This window comes from Humulus lupulus, chromosome 3 (assembly GCF_963169125.1).
Source record: "Humulus lupulus chromosome 3, drHumLupu1.1, whole genome shotgun sequence".
NCBI lineage: Eukaryota > Viridiplantae > Streptophyta > Magnoliopsida > Rosales > Cannabaceae > Humulus > Humulus lupulus.
The window spans coordinates 274,244,419-274,271,175 of NC_084795.1; the positions used below are offsets into that span (position 1 = coordinate 274,244,419).

Sequence of the window (26,757 nt, forward strand, 5' to 3'; positions counted from 1 at the left end):
TTTCAAGGCATTTCATAACTTTTCTCATATTCATATGCATGGTCTTATATCACATAACTGTACATGCCATGCATACATGCTGATGCTGAAATGCCAATGTTCATGTTCATGATTCGTGTTGATGATATTCAATCAAGGCATTGTATCACATCTCATATAACTCAAAACATCTTTAGTCATAATACATGAAGCTTTGGGTTGGTGGCGTTGTTATACCTTAACGTAGAGCTATGGCTCAGGTCTAAGGTTTCCAGCCTAAAAACTTAAACGCTTCATATATCATAACATATAACAAATCATGAACATAGAGTAATCCACATATCCATCAACATAAGAACACATACTTGCACATAATTCATATCATTCTTAACCAAGTAAGACATCTTTCACATATCACAGAATTCATCAATTACATATCACACAACACCCTTATGGTGTTCATATAACTATTTTTCACATACTTATCATATGCATCATCATCATACCATACTTAACTCATCATATGTACACAATCAATGTAGTCATGCATCTTACACTTAAGCACAAAAGGTGAGATTTACTTACCTTAGGTCCTTAGCTTATTTTAAAACGGCTCACCAAGAGTCAATCAATCAAATCCATACAAATCATATTCAAGGCACATAATTTATTAAATTCTATCTAATCCGTAAATATACACTATTGATAGTGTATATTAATCATACCAGAAACTATATAAATGATAATAATAATTATAATCCTAACAACAATAATAATTATCGTCTATAATTAAACTTATTTCAATATTAATAACAAAATACTTCAATAGCAATACGTATATGGATGTATATATTCAAATAGTCATTTTATAAAAGAAATCATATTTTTAACATAAAGTTGTAATAATCAATATAATGATAATAATATATATATAAATATTTATATTATTATTAATTAGTCATAATATCAATTCCAGTGATATAATAAATATACTTTCTCCAAAATTCACTGGTCTTACAAATATCAATAACTGTAAGAAACTAATATTTGATATTATTTTAATATTCAAATATTAATAAAATATTAATATACAATAATAATGGTTAGATAATAGGTTTACTATAAATCATACTTTTCATATATATATATATATATATATGAATCTGTATTCTTGATTTACTTAACAAAATAATAACAATAATAATTAAAATTACTTAATCATAATAATTTCCATATTAATATAAAATCAATTAAATATGTATTTTTATACTTTATTTAATATCTAATATTTTCTAGAAAATTGGACAGCACAACGGCTATAAAGTGGACAATTCCAAAATCAAAACCTGTATCAAAAATATATATAATCCCAGACAGCCAGTATAATTATATACTATAAATACACATAATAACAATTACTCTAATCAATCACAATTAAATCACAATATATAGGTTAAAGAAATTATACCAAAATGATCGGGTTCCACAACAAGTCAAACGATGATTTTCTGAAACTCAAAACGTACTTCGAAACCTCGAACACTAAGTTTCGACCGTCGGTCTACGGTGGATCGCGGTGGCTCGTGGTGGGCCCACCACCCAACTATGGTAGATGTAAGAACAAGTTATTGGGTTTTGAAGCCCACAACACGAGGAGCACGATGGTGGTGACGGATCGGCAAACGGATGCCCGAGGTGGCCGAATCGCAACTTTGAAGTCGCGGGGTGGCCGAACTTAAATAGTGGTTGAGGCGTTTAATCGGCGAGTGAGCTCTAGATTCCCGCGCGGGTCAATAGTTCGGAGGCCTCTGAATCCAACGGTCCGGCGCGTGGCTAAAAGTGGTGGCCGGAAAGTACTCCTGCGCCGTCGGCAACAGTAACACGCAGAGAGAGAGAGAGAGAGAGAGAGAGAGAGAGAGAGAGAGGGAGAGAGAGTTTATGAGGAGAGAGAGAGAGGGGCTCGGGTAAAAAGAAAGGCTGAAGCCTTTTATTTTATTTTATTTATTTATTTATTTATTTTTAAAAATTACACTTGGACCCAAAATACTAAAATTCTTTTCAAATAAGCCCTTTAGTCAAACTTTCTTAATTTTATAAAAATCTCCAATTAAAATTATATGACATTTGGGTCCAATACTTGACTACTCAAGTTTCTCTTTCTTTAATTCATTAAAAACATAAAATCATATTTTAAATACTATTTTTCCATTACTATTTCTTAAATTTGTAAAGTTGTACATTTTATGTATTAAAACTTTGATTTATAATAAATAAATGTATTATGAAATTGTTGGATATTACAGTCTTGGCGAGTCCTTGAGGATTCCTCGAGCTAAGGGGGTACGACCTCAAGACAGGATCTCCGACCTGGGGATGTTTATGGACTAACCATGATTAGTCCGAAGCTCGGCCTGCTAATCAGCCCGTGGGAAAACCAGGGCGTACATACGGTTTAGTAATTTCGTTTGTACAGTTTTATTAATTTTAAATATTCAATTATATGGATAGAAGGAAGAGACTATTAGGTTTTTGAAGATAAACTTTGGAGTGGACGTGGCTTTCAAAATGCAAGCAAATTTTATATAAATTTATATACATATATTTTTGGTGAGATATTGGGAAACGTGAACTCTGATTTCAGCTTGGAATTTAAGATCTATGAAATGAAAGATGATTTATCTTCATCTATATCATCTTCTTGTTCTTCTTCTTATCTTTTCTAGGTTTAATTTACACATAAAATTAAAAGTTTCAATTTCTTTGATATTTTGTCTTTTCTTTTACCTAGTTTTCTGCTTCTTTGTTTAATTTTTTTTATTAATTCTTCACGATCTCTTTCTCAAATAATAGTAGAATGAAAAATTTGGGTTGGTGTTTAATATGTTTAGAGGGCTTTTTCCTATGACAAAATTAAGTATTAATCATGGGAAAGGAAAATCTTTGGTTGATTCTTTAATAAATTTTGGAGATGATGATTTTACAATTCATTGGCATGATGCTAGATGTTCTTCTAGGGGTATGAAAAGTTGCCTCTAGTGATTTTGAAGAACTTAAAAAATAAATTTATTTGTTGGTTGCTCAGCAACAAGTGTTGGCTTTTAGACTTGCTGGCTTGGCTTGATATAGGTCCTATTTGATGAGTTTTGTGGATATTAAGTTTTATACTTTGTTGATTATGATTATGATGGAAATGTATGTTTATCTTCTTTATTATTATTTATAGAGAATTTACTCATTTAGTACCATGTGATTTTGCAAAGTATTATTTTGGTACCATTTGTTTTCAATAATGCTCATATGGTACCCTATATTTTAAAACCATACATATTTGGTACTCTAGACTTGGATTTGATAGATAATTTTTTTTCAATATGACCAAGTTATCATCAGTTATATGTAATTAAGTAATTAAATATAAATTTATAACTTATATAATTGAGAGTATTTTGATTAAATTTGTAAAATTTGATTAATTAAATTTGAGCTTAGGGTATCAAATATGTACGATTTTATAATACAGGGTACCAAATGAGCATTATTGTAAACACAGAGTACCAAAATGATATTTTGCAAAAACACAAGGTATCAAATAATTACCTACCCTTATTTATATAAGAGTATGTATGTATGAGAGTTATGTGACATCACCACAAAAACAACTCTTTGGATTTTAAATATAATAATCTTTTATACTTTCATTTTCTCTTTATTTTTTTTGTTATTTTTATGTATATGTATGTTACTTTTTTAGGATGTTGTTGATGGGGAGATTAGTGGTAAAAAAAGATTTTATGGTTGAAGAAGATGATGATTTTGTTGTTGTTTAGTTCTTGGCTCATTGTTGTTCAATTTCTTTTTGTTAATTAGTTTTTTTTAATGTTGCAGTTGTGTTGTGATGATATTGGTGCTCTTGAGTCAAATGTATTTCAATCAGTACATGAGGTTGAAGTTATTTCTACTATTCAAAAGATGAGTGTTGAGTATGGAGCAACTTTGAAGTCTCCTTTCAAGAATGACTTTGAATTTTCAGGTCGTGGAGTTATTTTCTAATTTGTCTGTTGTTGTAGTATAATTGTTGTTATGATATTTCTTGAGTTTTTTTTTTAATTTTATTTAACTCTTATTTGCAACATATAATTTTTATATTTATTTTGTTTAATTTGAGTTTATCAAAAGTTGTTGTTATGTTGTTTTGTAGTGAATATGATATTTTTGTTGATGGGAATGACATTCTATCATTTGATTTTACTGTTGAGACTCATCGTTCTAGGCTCGTTGTTTTGCTCTATACATATGCAAAGATGAAGCAAGATGAGAAGATTGCTAGTGAGTGTGAAGGTCCCAAGAAAGCTAAAGAAGAAATAATCAAGCTTTAATGTTTAATATTTTATTGATGAGAACTTTTCAATTTTTTTTTATGATTTTTAAATTTTGTATCGTTTAATAAATATGTGATTATAGATAGAGCTGTAAATACGCGTCGGGCTTTTGAGCACGGCACGAAACTGACACGAGCCCTGGAGGCACGAGCACGACACGGCACGAAAAAATATGGGCTTGGGCCAGGCACAACACGGCACGACACGGGCTTAGCACGGCACGGCACGACAAGCCCGAAGGCACGACACGAAAGCACTAACAAACTAGCCCGAAAGCACGACACGATAAAAAACTCGATATTTTTACATTAATAATCATAATAAATTTTTATTTGTCAATAATTAATAAATTAAAATGATAATATATGTCTTATTTTTTTCAATGTTTATATTTTTATAATTATATTAATTTATTTTAAGATTTTTTATTTAAATTTTTAGCATTTATTAGTAGGTATTAAAATTCTAATAATTATCTTTGATATAATTTTGTGTAAAATATTGTTAAAAAGTATATAAAAATATCTAAAATTATAATTTAAACAAAGAAATGTATTTGGTTGGTAGTAAGTCCATTGATGGTTAAAGAGGAGGTGGAGGGTTCAATTCTCCATCCTCACATTTTTTAGCAAAAAAAAAATGGGCCTAAAAGTGGGCCCAAATTTGGGCCCGAATATAGAAAGTGAGCCGGCCCGAATAAGGAAAGTGGGCTGGTCCGACACAGCACGAGCACGGCACGACATGGGCCGGGCCCATGGGCCGTGCTGGGCCTACTCTTTCAAAACTGGGCCGGCATGAGCACGGCACGAATTGAATATGGGCAGGGCCGGGCCGGGCCTGAATTTACCGGAGGCACGAAAAATGTGGGCCGGGTCAGGCGGCCCACATTTACAGCTCCAATTGTAGACATGTGTTTATTGTCAATGTTAAGTTGTTTTTCAAACTTTTTTTAATCATGTTTGTTTTTTTTTTTTCCTGTAAAAGTAACAACAAAGCGCTTTAAGAGCAAGTAAATATAAAGAACTGCAAGTGATGTTTCATATAAGGCATGAAAATAGGTCAACAACATGGCATAAATTCTACCAGAAATTATTAAAAAAATTATTATTAGTGTCAAGAGCACTTAGCAAAAAGCTCTAAAACAATAAAATACATACATATATATAAGCATTCTTCATGGCTACTACTCATAATTATTTTAATATTAATCATGAGATTAAGATCAATGATCTATATTTATAGTTGTTAATTAATATTTCTAAAAATAAATTTTGATTATTTTTTAATTTTTTGAAAAATTACCTGATTACATGACGGTCACATATTTATTAAATTAGAGAATTAAAAAAATATTATTTAAACATTATATATGAAAATTCAAAATTAATGTAAAAAAAAATATCTTTATCAGTTGGTGACTTAATATTTATTGTCACATCATCATAATTTTTAGATCATCCGTGTGTGTATATATATATAAATAATTATAGATGTGCATGACTCCTAATTTGAAGTTGATATGATCTCCAACTGACTAGATGATCCACTATCTCAAATAATATATGGTGGTTTTTGAACAGGTTGTTGTTTCAACTTAAAATATGATTAATGAAGAAAAAAAGGTATGCTCTGTTTTACTTTTATAAACCAGAGAAGCTACACCACTGTTTCTATTCTCTTCTCCCATCTCTCTTTATATATGTATAAATATTTATTAATAACAGAAACCACACTCATTCAATTACTTTTTGCTGTCCATAACTGAATTTTTTGGGTGGAGTTTTGGGTCCCAAAGAAAAAGAGAGTAAAATTGACTTCTCCAATCGTATAAAAGATAATTTTAGCTTCATTTGATATCTTTATATCGGATTTTGTTGATTCTTTTTAATTTTTGGACTTTCTCCATGTATCATACATTTTTTTTTACCACAATAAATAATTAAATAATAAGAGCCAATTTAATAAAATAAAAATTATTAACTTCTTATATCTGCCAATAATTTTATATTTCAACTTCTTAATCAATTTTTGTCTTCAAAAATATATTGTGGAGTATTTTTATTTATTTTCTAATTTTTTTTCCATGGTGATGGTTCATTGTAGTTATGACATCTTTCTTATAAATTTCAAAAAAAATTGAATAATTTACAGTACTGAAAACTGAGTTTTTTATATTTCAGTTTACCATTCATTTGGAAAAAAATACAAACTTATTTTTGTACTGTAAATTATTTTAAAAAAATTCAAAAATATGCAGAAAAAATGGCATAATTACAACAAACACCATCACGAAAAAAATGGAAAAAAAATTACCCTGACATATATTTTTTTAGGATGGATGTTGTCTAAATGGTTGAAATAAGATATTCACCGTACCACTTCTCCAATTAATTTATTTGATAAAAAAAACTATATAATGTAATTGTCCATCTTTATCACAAAATCTATAAATGAACTTTAAAATATCTTATTTAATTGTACTATATTTGGTTCAATTGTGTTCGGTCAAAGTCCAATAATTTTTAGCCATAATAATCCGATCCAATTTATTAATATTAATTTAGGTCAAATTTAAAATTTATAAAAATTAATAATTAAGGTGTTGATCTTTAATTTTCATCTAAATAATTTAGAATTTATTATAAGCTCACAACCAAAGTGTGAATAATAAATTCAACTTATCTTAAACAATAAGTAAAAGTCTTAATTAATTCAAAATTATACAAGTCTAACCTAATCATATGTATACAAGCCCAATATCAATTAAACAACATAAATTCATTAGTCTATCAACTAAGAACAATTGTAAAAGTCTAACATAAGTATAAATAATATAAGTTCATCAATCTTAAATCTAATATAAATATTACTTATATATATATATATGTATGTATATGCATGTACATTTATATATAATTGGATCATTGGTTATATTTCACCGACCAATCTAATTTAGATTTTAAAATTTTACATCCAATAAAATCTAATTAGAATTAGATGTCAAAGAGTACATGTGGACACTTGCTCAAGACAAATAAAAACTTTTGTTTATTTTTTCAAAGTTCTTTTTAAAATGTTTGAATAGTCAATAAAAAAAAAAGATTTTTTATAAGTAAATTAAAACTATAAAAATTATTCTAATTTCAAAATAACTTCTCAAACATTTTTAACTAACAATTCCAATAGCTAAAAGCTACTTAAAAATACTTAGCCAATGGGGACACTTGCTCGTAAGAGAGTGGAGGAGAAAAAATGAGCATATACTACCAAATCTTAATCCATCCAATTTACTTATAAAATCAAAATCAAAATAAAAAGGAATCTACAAATTTGTCCTTAATTTCAAAATAAAATCACACACACATGTAAGACAGTTAAATTGTGATTATACAAAAATACTTTTTATTATTTTTCCCCCTTCTATCACAAACAATCACAATGTTGTCATTCTCATTTTCTTCTCTCTATGTTTCTACTAGTTAGTATTTGACGTACCCATATATGATATATCTATGAAAATGCACCGAAACTTTTGACAATAAAATGTGCAATCATGCTAATATTAGTTTGAGATAATATAAGATATTTGGAAATTTACAGAGACTTTATGAGGAAGAAACGCACTAACAAGGTAGAAAGATTTTGCTATCCAAAATTGAAATGTTTACATTGCAAACAAACAAATTAAAGCTAGGACTATGAACTTTTGAAGACAAATAACCAATAGTAGATAGAGCAAGGATTTTTTATTTTACACATTTTGATTACTAATAGTTATACAATTCTTTTCCCGAAAAGACTCTTTATTTTGATTTTTGAAGCAAGGCTACAAAAACAATATCAAGCTACATTGCACACTAATCATTTAAAACTTATTATGATATCCAATCTACATGGTATTCTTGTAAAAGACGGCGGTCGTAGGATAAGATGTAAATCATAAATCATCATCCAGAAAATCGGCTCAAGAAGCCTGGCGAAAAGAAAGCCTACTTGGTGAATCAATTCTCACTATGAATTCATCCTCACCACCAGATTCATCACTGGAATCTTCAACATGACTGTCTTTTGGAGCTGTACTTATCTGAGGTGGTGCCAAAGTATTTTCTCCAGTGAGATTTCTTCCTTCTAAGTTCTTTCTCACAGTCCCTTCTGATCTGACGGAAACAAGTGGACGGCCCTGATGCGAAGTGATCGTAGGATATGATACACTGTGTGATGGCTTAACCACACTACTTCCTGGATAACTTCGAAAGTACCTGCGGATGTTAACCTGGTGACATGAAAATATGGAGTGAGTTTCACAAAGAAGACGAGACTAAAAAAAACTCATTATCCATATAATTCAAAGAATAGTGGCTAATAAGTTACCATGCTGCCATAAATGCTTATCTGCATTGCTCTAGCCGACAAGCTGTTAGCTTCTTGGCCGACCCCTTCAAAGTTCTCCCTATGTTGTCTTCGCTTGTAGAAATGTTCAGGCCAACTCATAAGACCACCATGTTCTTGACCCAGCGGTCTATGAGGATGATGATCTACAGAATGTGGAACAAATGAGGATGACCTTCTCTGGAGCTTACTTTCCGATTCAAATGCAGCAATATCGAAAATAATTACTCTTGCTCTTGTTTCAACAAGATAGCAGGATGCTTGGTGGGAAAAGCTGGCTCCTTTGATGGCTGTTATCATAAAAAGATAAAGAATATTAATTTGGAGACCAACAGACATTATGATATACTAAATTATATAGCTGTATTAGTTGAAATTCCACATATTTATTGAATGCATACAAAAGTAGGTCGGAGAAGATGTAAGCTTAAAGCCTTAAACTACCTGTTATGTCGAGATTTTGAAAGCTTTGATGCGCGTGTGAAGGTAAGAGAGCTGCAGGTGATGTTATCAATTCTTGGGCGCCTTGGGTTTTGACAAATCCTTCTAATAAAAAACCAATGGAATGGTGAGGAATTTCTATAGTTTCCCCCCTAATGTATATAGTCATGATTGACCTTTCAGCAACAAGAGCCCTTAAATCTTGCATTGCCATTTTCTCGAATATTTGAGGGACCAAGAGTTTGACAAGAATTATAGCACTTTCCTGTAAAAGCAATGAACCAAATCAAAACAGGTCACACGAGAAAAATTTATCATACTTCATAAAACAATTACATGCCATTCATTTCACATATTTTATATGAAAAAAAAATAGTATAATGTAATCTTTAGAAAGTATCATTTTTCTGGACAAGCTGCAATAAAAATATACAATTGGTAGGGGGGGAAAAAGCTGATACAAAATTAAACTTAGTATACCTGCCACAGGAAGTCTTCTACCGAAGGATCAGACCTTAGAACAGAAAGTATCTTATCTGTTTCAACAAAGAAACAGAGAACCACAGAATCCGTTACTATGTCACATATGTATGGTTTTCCAGCTAGCACTTCATATAAGCCCAATGTACTCCCATGAGTAAAAGTTGGATGTATCGAATGTTTGTTTTTTAAGCTCTTACTCGTCCACTGCAAAACAGAACATCTATCAGTACACTTTCTATAAACAAACTTCGAAAAGTCTTACAAACATATTTTCTATTACCTTGACTACCCCATTGGAAACAAGCCAAATGCCATTAGGCTTCGATCCCTCCCTGTAAAGTGTCAGACCACGTAATTTCATTACTTCTTTGGTTGAACTTTCTAGTGGTTTACAAATAGAAGAAGGAAGCGCCCCCATGAAAGGATGAACACTGATCACATCTCTCATTTTTGGAATTTTTACTAATGGAGGATTTCTTAGAAGCTTTTTCAAGTCAGTCTGAAAAGAAGCTTTCAGAAATTAAAATCAAGCAATAAACAGTTGGGAACAAATTGAATAAAAAGAAAGCAAAAAGATTATGACCACTTGCCTGAACAGCATCATGAAGATGAAGCATCTCCTTTTTTTCCAATAGGCCAACCTTTTCAAGGTTTTGGACGTAGTCAATTAAACGGTTCAGAACTGAGTATGTTACTTGTCTGGTTTTCACAACACGCAAAACCTAAAAAGGTTGAAAGATACTCTCATTCATTAAAATATTTACATTAGATACATATATGTTCTCTTACCATAATGTCTTTTAAGCAAGAAAAGTGATAATAACTGATTAAAATTTTCAATATGCATCAAATACAAGTGCTCAAAAGATACACAATTGGGAAGGGATTTAGGTAAACCTGAGGAAATGTTACTCGAACATCTTCCAGAAATTTTCTAGCTTCTTCTCCTTCTGCTTCACTTTCATTGATGACAATAGAAGCAACATCACTTTCACCTATTTAAGACATAAAATTACCTAAAATTCCTTTAATAAAGGAGGTGAATGTATGTATGTTCGATTTGAGCTTCATGACAATAAATGTAAAGCAAATATAATTTTACGAACCCATACAAAATAATTTATCTATAAAACAAACCTCTAGGAAAGAAGGCCACTTAATGAACACATTATCCAAGTATGTATATAAAAAAAAAAATGAATTCATGCTGTGGTGATAATTATCACTAGTTTATTAACCAGTCAAAACTTTTTCCGTATAGCTGTGCATACACTGGTGTTTTTAGAGTTTATTAGTTAAAAATCATATGTAGATTAAAATTTTCCATACAACCATGCATGCCTTAGCCCTGAATCATGAGTTCACAAGTAATCAATTTACCAAAAATTAAAGGTAATGATAACCAAGGGTTATATGTAGCATTGCTCACATATATGTATATAGCTAAATAACTATGCATGTGTGTGTGTGCACACGTAGAGAGAGAGAGAGAGAGATAAACCACACGGAAAGTATGTTACCTATGAAATCATGTAGTTGCTGTCTTCCAGTTCTATGTGCACGAAGAAAGGCAGCACAAATGTAACATGCAGATTCCAACCTTTCCACAGTGAAATATGTTACCAATTTTTGTGGACATATACTTCTTTGAAGAAACTTGTAATAATTTGGAAAATTAACGTGGGTTTTTAATCCTTTCCAGTCACATAGAGGCTCATTCAAAACAAAGTCAAGTGCCTCATCCACCGATTGCATCAAAATATTTGCAGTAGACTGAGTAATCCTTCCCTCATCAAGCATCCCCCAGTAAGCAGCTTGGACACCTAATCATGAATAGTTTCTTAAATTAATTTGAGTCAGTCAAATATTTAGTCTTTAATTTTACAATGTGATCAAAGCCAGAGTCATTGTCCTTCGAAGAAATCTGTCTTGGCAATCACTAGTTTTATGGATTATTATTTTTGTCTAGCAAAGATGCATAGCAAATATATAGGTAGAACATTCTAACACAAGAATGAATGATAAATACATCAAAAAAAAAATTGTAACTGAGAGATTAAAATTAAAAGAGACTAATTGGAATTAAGGAATCAAGTACACTGAGAAATACAAAAATTGATTTGATAACAAAAAGTTTGAAGTCAAGGTATGAACTATGGTTACCAAGATAGAATGCAATAAAAAATAAACACACTCACAATTGATAAATTACAAGGCATCCCTCCAAATAAAGTGAAACACAGGAAGGGCGTATGTTGAAACTCCTTTAAATAAGATATCAACAGGGAAGTATAACATTTAATCCTACCGCAAAGACAACCAAGTTATGAGACCTGTCTTAAAAATCCTCCTCCTTTCAAACATAAAAGCCAAAAAGTGCCAAACACAACATAGTTCCACAGTATCCATCCTCATCTATAACCACTAAACTTAACATTCCATATTTTCTTACGAGCTACAAGTATATAAACTAATTATATTCATTAGTTATGGAGTTCAAACACAGAATACCAAATACATCAACTATATTTCCTTTTAATAAAATGTCCATACTCTGAAGACAGTTGAGGTCACAATATTAGTCTTCAGATTTCTTGTGTTACTTTTAAACATAAAACCATGTAAGTTCCAAAACTGCACATCTCCGCAATATTCTTCCTCTTCTACTACCAATAAATCTCTCATCACTTCTTAACTGTCTTCAAGCATAATATGAAACTGATGATATTCATCTAAACATCGATACTACTGAGTCTTCAAGCATAGAAATTATTCAAATTCATTAACATATTTAATTGAAAAGACCTGTATATTCTGAACTAAAAATGTGAATTTAATACTTCATGCTGCATGCCATGGGCTGATATATCTAATAAACTTCAAAAACCCACAGAAATTTGAAAGTAGAACAAACACTATATCCAGGAAAATGAAGGAAATAACAATATAATTTACCTTCGGGAAGAACCTTGCTAGTGGCGAAATGTCAGAAATAAACAGAAAGCAGGACTGAAAGCAATATTAATTAAAATTACCATTCAAAAAGCGAACACGTATATCGTTCAAATTCATTGGGTCCAAATTAGTTTCACTTTCAGGTGCATTATGAGGATGCACACGTTCTCCTTCAATGTTATTTAAGCTTGTAATATATCGTTTCACTGTGGGCCAGTCAGCAGGTCCCAGTTCCTCATCTTCCCCAAGATCACCAAAAGCCTCTAGTGCTTTGTTCAACATTTCATACTTTGTGTAATCCAATATGCGCCTCTGCCATGAAAAATATATACATCAAAAACCAAATACAAAAGAAAGAGTAACATCCCATTAACAAAAGAACTATTTATGAGAAAAGAAAAAGAAAAAAAACAAACTCAACTGGAATATGATACAGGTTCTAGGCAACATGTAATTAGTAATAACCCTGAAAAAATTATACTACTCCTCTCAAGATGTACTGTAACTCACATGATATAGACAACAAAATTCTTAAACCTAAATGAAAAACATAATAACACCTTTAATATGCATATTTTTTAGGCAAACTTCCCCTTTTAACATTAGATAGATTTCTCCTCTTTACTCTACGAGAATGCTAGCCATTATGGGGAGAAAACATCTGACGCTGTTGTTTTCAGTGAAAAGAAAGAAACAGATGCTTTGCCACTTCATTGAACTTCCAATGGAAAAAACAATAATTTCAATCTTTTCATGTCATTTATTTTTGTTCTAAGCATTTTCCCATAGAGTTGGGATTATATGCTTATAGATTAAGAATACAACAATGGGACCAATGTCCTGACATAAGCATTGGAGTATTCCATCAAACAACAGGAGCAAGAATTTATGGCATTTTCAGAGCATAGTAACATCCTCACCTTTGCTGTCGATAGCTTATCCATTTTTAGAAGGTGTAAAACGAATTGCGTGGTTGAACCATTTACGATAAGAGTCAAGAAAACAATTCCACCAGTGAAGAAAACAAACTGCAAAGAAGAATATACTCATGAAAAAACTACCAAGATCCATGAGTGATCTAATTTACAAAACTCAGACATAATCAAAATATGTATAACTTGTACATACCAAAGTTCCTGTTTGACGACTGAGGAATGGTGAACTGTCACTAGAACGCTAATAGACATATAGCAGACAGATTAGAAACAGGTGATACTCAAAGGACAAAAGAGCAAGAAATAAAATGAGTAATACAATCATATAAAGCCATCTTTTACTAAAGCAAATCGCTTCTTTTGGGGAAATATGATAACACATCGAGCTTGAAGGAACTTATTTTATGATAACACATCAACTTTGAAGGGCCTTGTTTTACAGCATGAAAAGTATTACGAGACCTTTACATGTACGGAAGATAAAAAAAACAATAATCAATTAGTAAAATAAATAATTAAAAAATGAAAGATTTAAGCTAATAACTTCTGCATTACTTGTTTCAAGTTCATAGAATTTTAAACTTTCCCCGTGTAAGAAGTAAAGTTCAAAAAATTTTGCAACCCGCCCAATGAAGACCCCTAGCCCCTAGTTAGAAGTTCAGGGATTTTTGAGTTATTATTCTGCTATTAGATACTTCCAATATGAGAATCCAAACCCATGTGGGGAAATGTATTAGAATAATTATAGAAATAGCTTCTTGAAATTCAAAAATTTGGGTAATAAAATGTAAACCATTTTTTAGTGCAAGGCCAGTAGCCTAAAAAGTAACACTACAAGCACCAACTTATATACTATTTGGTCTCAAAATTAAAAGTATCAGCTTTTATGGGTCAGTTGGAATGCCATTTGGACAAGATACTCGCCAATAAGGCTATAATATACCACCTCAATAGGTGATGAAAAATAGGTAAACATATGTCAAAGCTCCTAGTATTACTAGTGACTTGATGTTTTTCTTCTCCCTTGTCCCTTGACGTGATCACAAATTTTCTCTTTTAGTCCTTTGCTGTCTCAAAACTGCACTCTTTTGCCCAAATATATCCCTAATTCCCAGTATACCATCTTAAATCTAGCCTTCAAATATTCTTATTTCTCATGAATCCTATAATCACCTGCTATACAGAAATTCCAAAGAGAGTGAGTTTAAGGTTTCCATATCTTTCTGGCATCAAATAAAATACTCTTGATCCATTCTGAAGCTTAATTTCTTCAACCCTAAGCTTTTAGACTACTATTAAAGAATCCTAAAATCCACCAGTAGAGAAAATAATGATTACATACTCCTTAATCTGTCCTACCTCATCAATTTTATTGACTGAATAGAAAACCTTATACCCTACTGGTGGATGATTACACTCAGGCCACAAAGTTTTCATAATCAGGATTTTATGAATAATTTCACTTGGTAATCCTCCTAACTCATATAGTACACCAGTTGTCGAAAATCAACACGGCAGGTTTACAAGTTAAAAAGGAAGAAAAGAGAAAAGCAGAAGTACATGAGAAGGCAGGTAGTGAGAGCATAAATTAGGATATGAAAAACAGTAAAAACATTGACTCTCATTTAACAAAGACTTGCCTTGACAGACAAGGAAAGTGACAATGCAACAGCCCCTCGCAAACCTGACCATATGAGAATAATAGCCTCTTTCCAATCCAAACCATATCCAAGATACTGCAGAAACGGGTACAACACTCCAACAACAATCACACGGGAAAGCTGTACATAAACATAGAGAAGAACTAGGTACAACCATGAATTTCCTGAAACACAATTAGTAAGAGTTATAAGTGTGCTTAAGACCAAACATAATAGAGAAACATCATAACATTATGTAGACAGAAAAAATATTGGAAGAATTAGCATCTCAAAATTCTCTATTCTTTGCTAATAAAAACAGATAGAAGTGAATAACAGTCAACCGCAAAATGATGATGTTGTTCTTTCCTCCTTTATTTTCCATTAATGAAATGAAATGGAAACGTAAGGGCAAACTACTAGAAGGAAACATCTTTCTACAGGTGGTTTTCAATAATAATAATAAAAAAAACAGCTAGAAGTAACCTAATATATAAAAAATTAGGTTATCTACTTATTCTCCTATTTCAAGTTCAAAGAATTTCCAGCTATTCCAGAGTCCATTTTGTGATGCACATTTCCATTTTCCTCTCATTTACACTGCAATTGCAGCCACCATATGCAAAAAATATTAAGGATTATAACACCATTCAGATTTCACTAGAGTATAGGTTTCGTGAAGAGAATACAAAGAATACCATCTCGAAAGACATGATCATCTAGAAGAACACCTTCAGCTATAACCACTCCACTGCAAAGGAAAACAGAATATGAGCAACCCAAGAATGCGGTCTCCCAAGTAGTTGAAAGCACGTCTCTCTATGCCTTCAACAATGAAATTAAATAAACAAGAATTGAAGATTATCTTTGATAAGAGATGAATTCTAAACTGCTATTAATTATTAGTTTAAAATTCTTTTGTGCATATAATTCCAAAGTAATCAAGCTAAGCTTCATATAGCTTTCAAACTAGCTTGTGATTCCAAAGTAGTTGAGCTAAGCTAGGCATGAACAAGCAAGCTCAAACTCAGTTACCTTAAGATGAAAACTAGTGTGTTAGCAATATAAGAAACCATTTCCCTGAAAGAAAAAAAAGGTGAGAATACAATATGTCAATATCTTTCCTTTTCCAATAACAAACAAAGAAAAATTTCCAAATAAAAATAAGCAAACTGCACCACAAAGAAGAAAACAAACATGCGTACTAAGCACATACAACATAACATACTCAAGGAGGCATTTGATATCAAAGTTTAATAAAATCAAATCTGATTATACTTCTGGTGAGTGTGAGAGACAAAAATAGAATCATTGACCTGTCGCTGAGACAAATAAAAACTCAATGAAGTGAAAGAGGACAACTTCAAATTACAAAATAACATGCAACCTAATTTCAGTCAAACCAACCAATTGGACAATAACAAAGCTAAGAAGAGTATTTGTAGAGTCTTTTTGGGAAGATCAGGCCTGACAGGCCAAAACAGATTTTATTGTAGAGTAAGAACAATACTAGTGTATTATTATATATAAAATACCATTACAACCACAGGAATCTATAGGGAACAGCAATCCACGTCAAAACAAACTCAACCAGAATTAAGAATCTAAAAATTGTCTATGCTAAAATATATAAAGATGTGGTGTCTATTAGTGAGTAACATCAACTACTTGAAAAACCATTCATTCAATATATGATCTGAAACCTACAGGAGTTGAACCAATCGAACATGCACACAACCACTTGTACTTAAACTATGTAGAATATCAACCTAGGCGTGTGATTAGCTGTATCACTGTATAGCTGATTCTTAGGGATTAGTTTCCTAAAATATTGATATTTTATATTAGTCAGATTTGTGTATAATCAGGTCCTAATTTACAGCAGATATTTTAGGCAATATGTACTAGATACTTTGTATATATGTATGTACTCATCTCACGATTAAATCAGAAGCATTTTTCCAAAAGAAAGCTACATGGTATCAGAGTTGTAGGCTCTAAAACCCTATCCTTTCTCTCTCAAACAGCCGCCCTTAGCCTTCCTTCTCTATTTCTGAAATCATCCCTTCATGGCAGAATCCGAACAAACATCTACAGCTAATCCCCCTCCCAATGTTCCTACAATCTCTCGGCTAACTCCAGCCACCACTGAAAATAATCTAATCCCCATCAACACTCACTAAATGGCCACAACTATCTTCAATGATGATGTTCATAAGCGGGAGGAGCAAAGATGAATATCTTACTGGAGACATCCCAAAACCAGATTTAAAAAGTGCTGAATACAAGACCTGGAAGGCAGAAAATAATTTAATTATGTCATGACTAATTAGTTCCATGACAACCCAGATAGGAGAAAAAATTTTGTTGTACACCACGAGAAAAGATATATGGGAAGTAGTATGAGAAACATTCTCTAGCAGCGAGAACACAACCGAACTATTTCATGTGGTGAGCACCCTCCAGGATCTTTGTCAAGGTGAGAATTCTGTGACAACCTTTTACTAGATTTATTTGAGACACATGAATAGAAGTGTACTAAAGATTGTGCATATTTCAAAAAGATTGTGGAGAAAAAACGGGTCTTCAAATTCTTGAAAGGACTCGACAAGTCTCTTGATGAAGTAAGAGGCAGAATCATTGGGACTAAACCTCTACCTAGTCTGAGAGAGGCCTTCTCTGAGGTGCGTAAAGAGGAGAGTCGAAGAAAATCTCATCTAGCCTCATACCCTGAAATTCCAGCTTTTGCAACAGTCAAAGAAAATCTACCAGATTCTGAAGCTTTTGTTGCTCGAAATAATTCTCAAAGTACCTATGACAATCGAAGCAGAAAATGCCACCCTTGGTGTGATCATTGTCGAAGACCTAGGCATTTGAAGGAAACTTGTTGGAAGTTGCATGGAAAGCCCTCTAATTGGAAACCAAACCGAGACCACGAGGCAAAAGGGAATGCTACCTTTTCTGAAGCATCTCAACCTGGAAATTCTGCACCTTTCAGCAAGGAACAATTAGAACTTCCTCAATAATTCATACACCCACACAAAGCTCCAACAGTGCGGCACTACATGCAGGTAGATCCTCCTCGTCTTGGATTGTTGACTTGGGTGCATCCGATCACATAACAGGTGACAGATCCCTTTTTACAACTTATTCATCTTATACCAGCCTTCAAACAATGTGTATTGCCAATGGTAAATGAGCCGAAGTAATTAGAACAGGAACCATCTGTCTCTCATCTCACTCTCAAATCTGTGTTATTTGTGCCCGAATTTGACTGTAATCTTATATCTGTTAATAAATTGAATTGTGATTAAAACTGTGCAGCAAAATTACTTCCTAAATCTTGTATTTTTCAGGACTCGAGCTCAGGGAGGACGATGGGCAATGCTGATTTTTGTGCGGGCCTCTATGTTCTAGATGCCAACACTCCTTCAAACGAATCTGTCAGTTATCAGTGTCAATTTAGTCATAGTCTCAACTTTGCTAGTCATTCTAATAAGGAAAGTGAAATCATGATGTGGCACTTTCGTCTAGGTCATCCAAATTTTCTGTATTTGAAATGTTTGTTTCCATCCTTATTCATCAATAAAAATCTCAATTTATTTCATTGTGAAGTTTGTCAATTGGCAAAGCATACTCGAAGCACTTATTCACCATGATCGTATAAACCAAGTCACCCTTTCTCATTAATTCATGTTGACATTTGGGGGCCATTTCGTATTCCTAGTATAACTGGTGCTAGATGATTTTTATTGTCAGTTGATGATTCATACTTGATTGTGTTGGACATTTCTTATGAAAGAAAAATCAGAAACCAAACACATATTTCAACAATTTCATGTCATGGTCCAACCTCAATTTAAAGTAAATATTCAAATTCTCAAAACTGATAATGCCAAAGACTTCTTCATTTCAAGTCTTGGTCCTTATCTAAATCTCACGGTGTTCAACAAAGTTCGTGTGTTGGCACACCACAAGAAAACAGTATGGCTAAACGCAAAAATTGTCATGTACTTGAGGTTGCCCGGTCCTTGCTTTTTCAAACCAGTGTTCCTAAGAAATTTTGGGGTAAGGCTACTCTCACTGCAACATATCTAATCAATCGTATGTCTTCTCCCGTTCTCAAATTTCACTCACCTTTGCAAATGTTCTAGAGTCTATTCCCTACCTCGCATCTTGTGTCATAAATCCCTTTCAAACTTTTCGTTCGCACTACCTTTGTTCATATCCATTCTCAATTATGTGGTAAATTTGATGCTTGTGCACTTAAGTGCATCTTTCTTGGATATTCAGCCAATCAAAAAGGCTACAAATGTTTCTCTCCCACTACCCGAAAGTTTTATAATACCATGGATGTTGCTTTCTTTGAAGAAAGTCATTTCTACTCCAATTCTGCAATTCAGGGGGAGAATAGCACAAATGAATCACAAAATTAGCATTGGTCATCAGTCATTGAACCGAATTCAACATCACAGCTTTCCTCCACTTTATCTTCTCTCTCTAATACTCCAATTTTTTCAGTTTCAGATTCAAATTTGATCCAACACATGTCCTCATCTTCTCCAACGAAATCCATGCCTGACCAATCTCCCACTGTCTATCCTAAACATCTTCTTCCTAATGATGCTGTTAAAGTTTATGGCAGAAGGAACAATCCTAATTTGCCCGTACCAAATCAGCAAGGTAGAGCCTCTCCTACGCCAAGTCGAACTTGAAAGAACACAAGATGAGGCAGATTCTGGTTCTCATTCAAATTCAGGTTGTGACCTGAAGTTGGACCTTCCTACTGCACAAAGAAAAGGTGTTCGATCATGCACCCAACATCCTCTTCGCAATTACATCTCTTACACAAATTTGTCACCGAAATTTCAAGCATTTATGACATCCTTAGACAAAATCACAATTCCCAACTTGATTAATGAGGCTCTAAAGGTTCCATAATGGCGCAAAGCAACCTTAGAAGAGTATACAGAACTTGAAAAGAATAGTACTTGGGTATTAACAAATGTTTCTCCTAGAACGAAGACAGTGGGTTGTAAATGGATTCTCTTAGTCAAACAAAAGGCAGATGGAAGTGTAGAAAGATACAAAGCTTGACTAGTGGCTAAAGGGTTCACTAAATCATATGGGATAGATTATCAGGAAACTTTTGCTCCTGTGGCTAAGCTTAACATAGTTTATGTCTCATTGTCTATTGTAGTTAACCAGAATTGGCCATTGTTCCAACTTGATGTCAAGAATGCTTTCTTAAACGAAGACCTAACCGAGGAAGTCTATATGGATATACCTTCTGGCTTTGAGACTGAGGAGACATAGGGGAAGGTCTGCAAGCTGAGAAAGGCATTATATAAACTTAAACAATCCCCTAGAGCATGGTTTGATAGGTTCACCAAGGTTCTTAAAAAGGATGGATACTCCCAAGCACAGATCATACCCTATTTGTTAAACACTTCTCAAATGGGAGGATCATAGTTTTGATAGTCTACATTGATGACATAGTTCTCACAGGAAATCATGAAGTAGAAATGAGGAGGCTTAAGGTGCAATTGTCCAAGGAATTCGAGATCAAAGACTTGGGCTTCCTAAAATATTTCCTAGGAATGGAAGTGGCACGAAGCAATCAAGGAATCTCAATTTCTCAACATAAATATGTTTTAGATCTCTTGCATGAGACCGGCATGATTGGGTGCAAACCTGTTGAAACTCCTATGGATCCTAATACCAAACTGATGCCTCGAACAGATAAACTGGCAGCTGATAAGGGGCGATACCAACGCATGGTGGGTAAGCTAATATACGTAACTCATACACATCTAGATATAAGTTTTGATGTCAACATCGTTAGTTAGTTTCTTAGCAACCCATCAGTAGATCACTTGGAGGCAGTCAACCGCACCCTAAGATACTTAAAGAAGGATCTTGGGAAGGGACTTATGTTAAGAAAACTATCAATCAAACCTTGGAAGTTTATATTGATGTTGATAGGGTTGGAACTCCTTGTGACCGAAAATCCACATCTAGATACTGCTCATTTATTTGGAGTAATCTAGTGACACCGCGCAGCAAAATGCAAGCAGTGGTAGCATGTAGTAGTGTTGAGGCTGAGTTACGTGCATTAGCCTTGGGTTACGATGACTGCTGAACGAACTTAAGATTGGAACTTCAGATTCTATCAAGATCATGTGTGACAACCAGTTAGCAATGGCAATTGCCAAAAATCCAGTCCATCATGATCAAACTAAGCATGTGTATATTGACAGACATTTCATCAATGAGAAAATTGAAAGCAAGACAATCTCACTCAACTATGTTCCAACTGGACAACAAGCAGCAGACATCCTAACTAAAACCTTGTTTCGGCCCAATCTCACCAAACTCAGTACTATACTTGGATTAGAGAACATATATTGCCTAGCTTGAGGGGAAGTGTAGAATATCACCTTGGTGTGTGATTAGCTGTATTACAAAATAGCTGATTCTTATGGATTAGTTTCCTAAAATATTGATATTTTATATTAGTCAGATTTGTGTATTATCTAGGTCCTATTTTACAGCTGATATTTTAGGCAACATGTACTAGATACTTTGTATATGTGTATGTACTCAACTCACGATTAAATCAGAAGCATTGTTCCAAAATACAGAAAGCTTCAAACTAAATAAGCCATTTTATTTTAATTGACAATGGACATACCAAAAGTGATGCAAGCTTTGCTGACCATCACCCTTGAAAGCTGTCCTTGCAGCTGCAGCAAAAAACCTGTCCCAATTTCTCAAATTAAAATATTTATATATATATATATATATATATTCTCTAACAACAATTTCACTCTTTCATTAAATAAGATCTGAATGAGAAACACTTATGAGGTAATTCAATTTACATTCCAAGTGTCATCACTGTCAAAACTCCGGATACATCAGCCCCCTCTTGTGCCTGACAAGAAAATAAATTTTCCATGATCAAATGTGAGTTATTCACTAAATTAACATTAACATCAATAAGTTATTTCTCCACAATCTTACGATTATCAATTGTAAATAAGCATATAACACAAAACGATAAAAATAAAGTATGAATATGTTGAGACCAAAATATCAATGGCATTGAAAATCACATAAAATTACTGTCTAGTGGTAATGAAAAATATGTCCTTTTAGAAAGAAAAAAAAAACAAAACTTTTATTTCAGACCAGAGATAACATAAAAGAACACCAATCTCTAACAAGAATATACATAAAAAAAAGCCAAACTCAATAATAAGGAGTACTTGAAGCTCATATGAAAAGGAATATACATTATCAATCAGCTATGCCACTATTACTTAGACAAAAAAAAAAAGCACATGCACTCATGAAATACAAACTCAAATACGAAATTACAGACAAAAACTACTTGAAAAATTATTAATAGAAGTTAATTGACCCAGTAAAATGTAGGTGTAGCCGGCTCATTTTAAAAAATAAATCAAAACTCCAAAATCTAACCTTTTCCTTACACATACAAGATCATTCAGTCACAGGTTGCACAAGGATAAAAAACTTAATAATTTTTTTTTTTTAAAAAAAAGTACCATGTCAGCAACGATAACTATCCTAGTTTTTAAAAGAAATCTAATCTATAACCATCTGAAGGCTGAAGCAGTCTTATTATATCAAAGGTCCAAGTGCTGGGGTAATTTTTATTGGATTTCATCAGAGTACATTGACAAACTAAGTAACTACAGCAATTAAAAATGATTAACGGTAGAAACTATAGACAGGGAAGTGTTCCAAGTGTGGAGAAGTACATACGGTGAAATAGGCAATGTAGCTCACAGCAAGTGTGAGAGAAATTTCTATCACAGTATCATTAAAAATAAACCCAAGCCAAAGAACAGAAGCTATTCCGAAAGCAAGACCTATACCTACACTGAAACAGCATAAGCCACATAATCAGAAGATATCTATCACTATTATTCTGCAACAACACAATCTTCAATAAAATAATACGTACGCTCCAAGTGAGACTTGTGTTAAAAATTTAATTATGGCCGCCCAATTAAAGCTCTTCCCCAGAACCATTTGGAAAAATAGTTGATAAACCACAATTGCTGTCCTGGAATGAAATTTCAACTCATTCAAACAAATACAATAATGCTATGTGTAATAAAACAAAATCAAACATCAACAACTTTAACAGCAGCAGCAAAAAAGAACACTAATAGACAGATCTATTCGTCAAGCACTGGTTTTACTTGCTCAACTTATCAAATATTTAAGTAAAGGTAAGCAAGTGAATAGCCATTTAAAATTAATACCCATCATTCATCAAAGATTCTCCTTCGATAATTGTACTCAATTTCTTGCCCGCACCAAGATCCTTTAAAAGTGCTACAACAGCTACAGGATCAGTAGCGCTTAGAAGCCCTCCAAGCAACAAGGATGTTTTCCAACTCCATTCGTATGGGAACGTGAGCTGCAACATGATTTCATGTATGAATATATAGCCATAACCTTTTAGCTTTTCATATAAACTTTCCATACCTTCAATGCAGCTCCAAGACAGAATGTTGATATCAGAACACCAGGACCAGCTAGCATAATCATTTGTGCTATGCATCTCTGCACACAAAAATACACATTGCTAGTGACTCATTTCAAGTCCAAAATTCCAGATCATTCCAGAATGACTTGCATACAAGCATTTGCATCACTACCAAAATTTCATGATATCAAAATTATCATCATTCATAAATTTTGAATAGTGAAGAGTCAATGATGATGTTCACTTGTTGCCATGATAACCATAATAATAATATTTGTATTCATATAATAACAATAAAGTAAAAATAATTGTTGAATAACAGTACAAAGATGGTTATTAGACTGTAGGTTGGTATTATCTGCAGCACCTCCACAATTTCATTGCATTTTTAGTTTTTGTTTGCATGTTAATGCTACTAATGTTAACCGCTTTGAGCTCTCTGGTAAAACTTATCTCTATCAAGTATGTGCATACCAAAGAAGTTTAATTCTTAACCTTCGATAATTTGTTTTATAAGGAAAGATTAAAAAAAACGATGAGGAGTAGGTCAAGTGGCCAAGCTCGTGGTATAAAAATAACAAATTTAAAGAGAATCTACCTTAATTTGGTGTACTTCCATTGAAAAAGAACTTTCAAAGAGAAGGGCAGGAAGAAAAACAGCCAATAAAAGTTCAGGATCAATATTTGCCCCTGCAAATTGAACAAGATTATCCATTTAATAGCTCATAACAGACAGAAGGCAAGTTTACCACTTAATAGAGAACCTTTATTGAGTATTCATAATGGAAATTATGCTAAGAAAACCATGGCTTAAACTTACATAGACGAATGCCATCGCCAATTTTTCCCAGTCGATGATGTGTACCATATTCTGCAAGAAGGTGAATATTTAAGCCACAAAATTATCTTTATCTAAACAAAAACAGTTGCTTTTTGTTCATTTACACCCTGTAATGTTAAATTGTATCACTTCCTCCGAAGTTTAATTTTCATCCGTTCTTTCTAAACTTTCAATTTGTTTCAAAACTAGTTCTTTTGTCCAAAAAAGGCATGTTTCCTTTTAGGGTTCTGGAACGTGTCTTCTTTTGTCAAATTTGACAAAACAACCATTCTCTAAACAAATTACGGAAAAAAGTTACATAGTTGAAGGAGGAAAATGATAGAACCTACAGATTTCAGAAACAAAAACAGAAAGTAACCCTAAACAAGCTCAACCACAGAGTTCATAATTCTCATTTTTATGGAAGAAATTGGATGACATAAAACAAGCAGACGCACGCAACTCCCTTAATTTTTGCTTTTATATTTTTCAAACAACGTTACCACTAACCCCAAAAAAGAATTTGCCAGTCCAGTCAATTGTAAGATCACTGATTCCATCCATCTTTCTACTCCCATTTTAGAAGTAACATTCGTTTATTCCAATTTAAATCGTTCTAAATTTAGAGTCACTGTAGTTTAGAGTATTAGTATAAAAAGAAGAAAAAAAATACAAAAAACGTTCAGCAATCCAAAAAAAAAGAACCCCACAAATAACTAGTAAGTAATTATAGACTAATAAATAAACTCTGTTTTTAGAGGAAAAAAAACACTGAGAATCCACAACGTACTTTTTTTTCTTTACATAATTGATCAAACAAAAAGTTTTAACTTGTACGAACCTTTGGAGAACCAAAGTTATCAGAAAAGGAGAGAAAAAAGAAAGAAAGAAATTCACGTATTGCCCAAACAAAGCAAGTTTCACGAAGAAAAACCAATTCATCATTTGGAAAAACCCAAGCACAGCCAAATCAGTAATCAAACAAAGTCGGAAATATTTATAAATATGTAAATAAGAAACTAAAAAAGAAATTGAGAAGAGGAGGGAACCTATAGATCCAAGAGCAATGCCGAGAACGAGCAAGGCGACCGTATAGGGAACTCTGGTGCCGCGCAGCAGGTGGCGGCAGGCAATTCCGAGCACCAAAGAGATACCGACGAAGATGACAGCATCAGAGGGATTGGAAGCTAGAGAAGAAGAGGATTGTTCGTCTAATATTCGGTAGGAAAGCATAGGTTCCTCCATGACGGAAGCCATTGAAGGTTGAGAGAGAAAGGTAAGTTTCTATGGATTGAAATCAGAGAGCGAAAATGGAATGGTAAAGCATCGATATATATATATATATAAAGAGAGAGAGAGAGAGAGAGAGAGAAGAGAAGAGAAGAGGGAATAGTATTAGTGAGAAAGATTCTGCTATGCTTACTACTTCTACCGCTGCTTCTTCTCTCTCTCTCTCACACACACATTTGTCTCGTTTTGGAGCCAAAAATATAACTGTAAAAGACAACATCACTCATCACCTGCCTGTTACCTTTTTTCTTTGTCACAGACGCTACTCAACTTAAAATTTACTTCAATGACTTTTAAGATAATTAGTTGCAAATGTAAAAAATAATAAATAAATATGGGGTCCTATATTTTTCTTCTACTTTTTAATTTTTTTTTTAAAAATTAAAATGTGTGTTGTCATTAGGAATCAAAATAGGGCGGAAAATTGGCGGAGAGGGTTCTCATCTTATTCCATCCTTATTAATCATTTTAATTTTTATTTTCGCCCTCATTCCCGTATATTCTTTATTGGAGGCGTGCTCATTAATCTTAGTTGAGGTATAAAATTTCTTTGAAAATCTATTTAGTTAACATATAAAGAATTAAATAAAAAGTAATTACATAATTATAAAATAGTACAGTACGTTAATAATTCAAAATAGTAAATATTGTTTAAAATAATATTAAATATCTTTAGAAAGTTAAAAATACATGAGAATATTACATTTATATTAAAAAAATACTATATTAATACAATGAATTCATATTACATTATTAATACTATATTATAACGTTTTTTAATTTACTAGATACAAACAATGTGCAATATGCACGTTTGCTTAGTTTTATTTATAGAATTTATGAATTATTTTTATTAAATTTATATTAATGTCATGTAAATTTTGATAATATTAAATATTATACGTGGATTTTAAATTTA

The 26,757-nt window shown here is 32.6% G+C and overlaps 1 protein-coding gene across 2 annotated transcripts; it reads right to left on the bottom strand.

Moving 5' to 3' along the window:
* Window positions 1-8,089: 8,089 nt before the first annotated feature.
* Window positions 8,090-25,981, bottom strand: LOC133824324 (sodium/hydrogen exchanger 8). 2 transcript variants are annotated; one of them, XM_062257203.1, is made up of 23 exons: window positions 25,598-25,981; window positions 24,549-24,599; window positions 24,327-24,418; window positions 23,728-23,805; window positions 23,502-23,659; window positions 23,198-23,299; window positions 22,996-23,113; window positions 22,086-22,138; window positions 21,896-21,961; window positions 16,237-16,281; window positions 15,900-15,952; window positions 15,202-15,386; window positions 13,755-13,802; window positions 13,547-13,654; window positions 12,707-12,938; window positions 11,192-11,494; window positions 10,569-10,666; window positions 10,262-10,393; window positions 9,952-10,170; window positions 9,669-9,875; window positions 9,192-9,453; window positions 8,730-9,037; window positions 8,090-8,631 (listed from the first exon to the last, which is right to left on the bottom strand). In XM_062257203.1, the coding sequence occupies exons 1-23, from the start codon at window positions 25,803-25,805 to the stop codon at window positions 8,323-8,325; spliced, it is 3,435 nt and encodes a 1,144-aa protein (XP_062113187.1). In that variant the 5' UTR covers window positions 25,806-25,981; the 3' UTR covers window positions 8,090-8,322. The 2 variants fall into 2 exon arrangements, with proteins under 2 accessions (XP_062113187.1, XP_062113188.1); XM_062257204.1 differs by lacking the exons at window positions 23,728-23,805; window positions 24,327-24,418; window positions 24,549-24,599; window positions 25,598-25,981 and having other exon boundaries at window positions 23,198-23,294; window positions 23,502-23,644.
* Window positions 25,982-26,757: the final 776 nt, after the last annotated feature.